General features: G+C 63.6%; 1 protein-coding gene across 8 annotated transcripts in view; it reads left to right on the forward strand.

Annotated features, from left to right (window-relative positions):
* IL4I1 (interleukin 4 induced 1) overlaps positions 1–4,275 on the forward strand; it is a 31,171-nt gene that overhangs the window by 25,822 nt on the left and 1,074 nt on the right. For 5 of the 8 annotated variants that reach the window (XM_025048214.1, XM_025048208.1, XM_025048207.1 and 2 more), the window contains exons 4-8: positions 612–847; positions 1,392–1,504; positions 1,945–2,146; positions 3,340–3,408; positions 3,730–3,866. In XM_025048214.1, coding sequence (XP_024903982.1) covers positions 612–847; positions 1,392–1,504; positions 1,945–2,146; positions 3,340–3,408; positions 3,730–3,866 — 757 coding nt within the window. Of the gene's footprint in view, positions 1–113; positions 235–495; positions 531–611; positions 848–1,391; positions 1,505–1,944; positions 2,147–3,339; positions 3,409–3,729; positions 3,867–4,275 lie in introns of those variants that run through there. The other 3 variants (XM_025048211.1, XM_006905010.3, XM_025048209.1) reach the window with 3 other exon arrangements.

Here is a 4,275-nt window from a genome sequence, read left to right on the forward strand (position 1 = left end):
CCCCACCCCGGCCTCAACTGGAGCCTGAGCCGGCAACCCAGGAGAGCACTTTCATTTCTCGGCAGCCGATTGATTTCCCAAGGGGAGGGGAGGGCGGGGCTCGTCTGGTTTAAGAGCAAAGAGAAGGGCGCCCGCAGGCAGACGAGTGAGAGCACGAGGGGAGAGGTGGTGGTGCTGGCTTCAGCGGAGCGACAGGGACAGGGACTCACAGACCAGAGACCGGGAGACAGACAGGTGGGGAGAGGAGAAACGAGCAGGGAGGAGGCGAGACAGAGCGGGGAGAGAAGAGAGGCAGGGAGGCGGGGATGAGAGAGGTGTGCGGGTCGGGGCAGGAGAGCAGAGGGAAGCACAGGACAGACTGGGGACCGGGGGACACACGTTCAGACAGAGTGGTGGCCATCGGGGTGAGGGCTGAGGCGGGGTCTGGGCAGCCCCACGGGGAGTCAGGCTGGGATGGGACCTGTCACAGTGGCCCTTGCTTCCCCTCCAACCCAGACACCATCTCCCAGCAAGAGCCATGGCCTCACTGGGTAAGTGAGCAGGGGAGGGGGCGCCGGGCAGGGGCGGGGTGGTGGAGAGCCACGTATCCATGGACCCTGTGTTCCCCCCAGCCTGGCGCCTCCTCGCCCTGGTCCCCATCCTCATCCTGGAGGCGTCCCTGGAATGGAAGACGGCCTACAGCAAGGACCCCTTCCAGAGGTGCATGCGGGATCCTGACTACGAGCAGCTGCTCAAGGTCGTGACTTTGGGTCTCAATCGGACCTCGAAGCCCCAGCAAGTGATCGTGGTTGGCGCCGGTGTGGCAGGGCTGGTGGCTGCCAAGGTGCTCAGCGATGCCGGCCACAAGGTGGGAAGCATGGCTGGCTGTCTGCAGGTGGAGGGACCTAGCCTGTCCCATCGGGGGGTGGGGGGTGGGGGGGAGGCTGGAAACCCCGGAGGGTGCGTTAGTCTGTACGTCTGCACAGAGAGCTTCGACTCTTCCCCGCCCCACTTCCTCTCATCCTAGAGGGAAATTCCTGGAAACTTCCAGCTTTCTGGGGACAGCTGCCTTACTCCACCCCAGGGGAAGTGCTCCCTGAGGTCTAACCACTCTCCCTCTCACTGAAATCATAGAATGAGAGAGGGCCAGACCAGGGGCTTCTGAGCGCATGGGGCATTTCCCCCCTCCCCGAGCTGGGAAGTCCCTCTGTCATCTGGCCTGCGGCCTTCCTGCTGCAGTTTGGAAATCGTCCCATGCCCGTGCTTGCTGTGATGTTCTGTCCCCCGCCCCCAGCCCTCCCACCTCCCCTCATCGAGTCTAGGTCTGCGCTGCTGTGAGGTGGAAGGTGGGGGGCTGGCACAGGGTGGAGATGGGGACCAGTGGGAGGAGCTGATGCTCCCCCCTCCCTCAGGTTACCATCTTGGAGGCAGACAACAGGATTGGGGGCCGCATCCTCACTTACCGGGACCAGAAGACGGGCTGGACTGGGGAGCTGGGAGCCATGCGCATGCCCAGCTCGCATAGGTGAGGACTTACCTGGCGCCAGGTGGGCCCCTGTTCTGCGCCCAGTCTTAGCCGGATCCACAACTCAGTCCCCCTGTGCCAGCCAGGACTCCATCTCTGTCCCCAAACCTATCCGCCCCAATCAGGCTGGGTCGAGACCCAGACTCCAACTTGGTCCTTCTGGTTCCAGCCCCAGCCCTGCCCCCCCAGCTCTGGTCCCTTCCCATCCTAAGCCCCCATCCAACCCAGTGAAAGCCAACTGCCATTCCAAACCCAATCCTACACCGGTCCTGCCCTCAGTCTGCCAGCTGTTCCCAAATCTAGCCCCATTCCAACCTCACGCCATCCCCAAACCTGTCCCCAGCTGCCTTACCCACTCCTTTCCCTCCTCCAAGCCCCGTGGGGAGAAGGGTCCCCTACGCCTCCCGCCAGACCCTCACCAGCCTCGCACACTCCCTCAGGATCCTCCATGAGCTCTGCAAGACCCTGGGACTCAACCTGACCAAATTCACCCAGTACGACGAGAACACATGGACGGAAGTGAGCAACGTGAAGCTGCGGAACTACGTGGTAGAGAGGATGCCAGAGAAGCTGGGCTACAAACTGCACTCCACGGAGAAGGGCCGCGCGCCGGAGGAAATCTACCAGATGGCTCTGAACAAGGTAGGCGCACCCGCCAGTCCTGCTGCCTGGCCTCCCGCCCCGGCCTCCCTCCCCGGCCTGCACACCGCTCTGTCCTGTGACCCCCCGTCTTCCCCCTGGGCCATCACCCAGCCGCCTCCCTGGACTGGCTTCCCTTCTCCCTCTCATGCCTCTGGTCTCCCATCGCTGGCCTGTCCGCCTTCAGTTTCCTGGTAAACTCCGCAGACCCCCAAAGCTCCACGAGCCTTCGGTCTTTGATCCGCTTCTCATCCACACTGTCCCAGACCACCTCACCTTGCCGTTGCCTTGGCTTAAACTTGGATCTGCAGGCGGACATCTCCCAAACCCACCTCCCGAGGCCCACGCCTACATCCGTCTCCCCGTGGCCACCCCGAGGGCCCTCCGCCTCCCACTGAGCTCGTAGCTTCCCCTAAATCCACCCATACGCCTCCCGGTCCCCCACCTCGCAATGGCCCCGTCGCCCTCCAGTCACAAGGTAGACCCCCAGGTGCCATTCTTACGCCCTACCGCCCCTCCCCCATCTGTCCCACGATGAATCCTTCCTGTCTGACCCTCTCGCACCGTTCCCACCTCTGTCCCCGCGGCCCCGGCCACAATTCAGGCCCCGTCCTCTCCCCTGGACCCTCACTCTGCCCCTCTCCTCTTTGTAGGCCTGCTACCCGCTGTGGCTCCCCAGTGCCTCAGCCTCAGGTGCAAGTCCTGAGCTGTCTGGTCTCTTCCACCCCCAGCCCCCAGCAGTCATGCCATGTCCAGGCTGACGAGTGGCAGAAGGGACTCTGTTTCTGTCTGTGCCCACAATGATCTAGGTGACAAACAATTACTGGACACCAGAAGGACACCGCACTGAGACAGACACAATCCCTGCCTGTGCAGAGCTCACAGCCTAGGACAGAGAGATGCAGGCAAAGTAGCCCCTAACCAGGAGGAGCTAGGCAGTGTCGGGGCGGGGCGGGACTGAGGGGCACTAACCACTGGGGAAGACTTCCCAGAACGGCGGCATCTGAGTGGCAGTGGAGGGCAAGGCTGAGGGCGCAGCATGGGTAAAGGCCTGGCAGCTAGAATGAGAGCGGCCGATGGTCACGGGCAGGAGCAGGGAGAGGAGCCAGGCTTGGACCTCAGGCTGGACCTCAGGCCGGACCTCAGTGTCCTGCCCCCGCCGCTCAGCTCAGCACTGTCTGCTTGATCCACTGCAGGCCCTCAAGGATTTCAAGACGCTGGGCTGCACCAAGGCAATGAAGAAGTTTGAAAGGCACACACTCCTGGTGAGTGGGGGCCTCTGTGTCGCAGGCGGAAAAACCAGAACGAGGAGGGTGCTTTGGCCCGGGAGTCAGCGAGCAGGACCTGGGACCCCAAGGCCTGACATAGCCCCTCTGCCTGACCCTGGGGTGGGACACGCCCCCTCTCTGGTCTTCAGTTCTTATCTGTTACGAGAGGGGACCAGATCGCTAAGGCCTGGGGAACCGTACTGAGCTCAGAGCCGTGGTCGTGTCACGGAACGGGGAAGGGCCCCAAGCGAGAGTGGGGATGGAGCTGGCAGGTGCAGCCTGCATGGGCCCTGACCTGGGCCCGCGGCCGTCCCCCAGGGATACCTCCTTGGGGAGGGGGACCTGAGCCAGCCTGCCACGCAGCTCCTGGGAGATGTGATGTCCGAGGACGGCTTCTTCTATCTCAGCTTTGCCGAGGCCCTACGGGCCCACAGCTGCCTCAGCGACCGGCTCCGGTGAGGGGCGGGGCCTGAGGGAAGAGGCGGGGCCTGCGGGGGCCAATGGGGCGAGCGCGAGTGGGCGGGGCTGGCAAGAAAGGCGCGGCTTGTAGCGAGAAGGGGCCAAAGCGGCAGCAAGACCCGGAGCTAGGGTCCTGCCACGCTCGGCCCCGCACCCCAGGTCGTCCGGTAGGCACTAAGTAAGAAAGGCTCCAGGAGAAGAGCGTGTCCGAGAAGAGGCGAGGTTCCTGGGTCACACAGGCCTCTACGCCCCGTCCCAGGGGGACGTCAAGGAGAGGAGGGGGCAGGGGGTAGATGAATGGGCGGTGTTTGCGGGGAGCGGGCAAGTGCCAATTAAGGACCAGTAACTGAGCATCCGGGGCCTGCGAGAAGCACTGGGATTAGAGGGAACTGGGCAGGTGAAAAC

This window comes from Pteropus alecto, unplaced genomic scaffold (assembly GCF_000325575.1).
Source record: "Pteropus alecto unplaced genomic scaffold, ASM32557v1 scaffold41, whole genome shotgun sequence".
Lineage (NCBI taxonomy): Eukaryota > Metazoa > Chordata > Mammalia > Chiroptera > Pteropodidae > Pteropus > Pteropus alecto.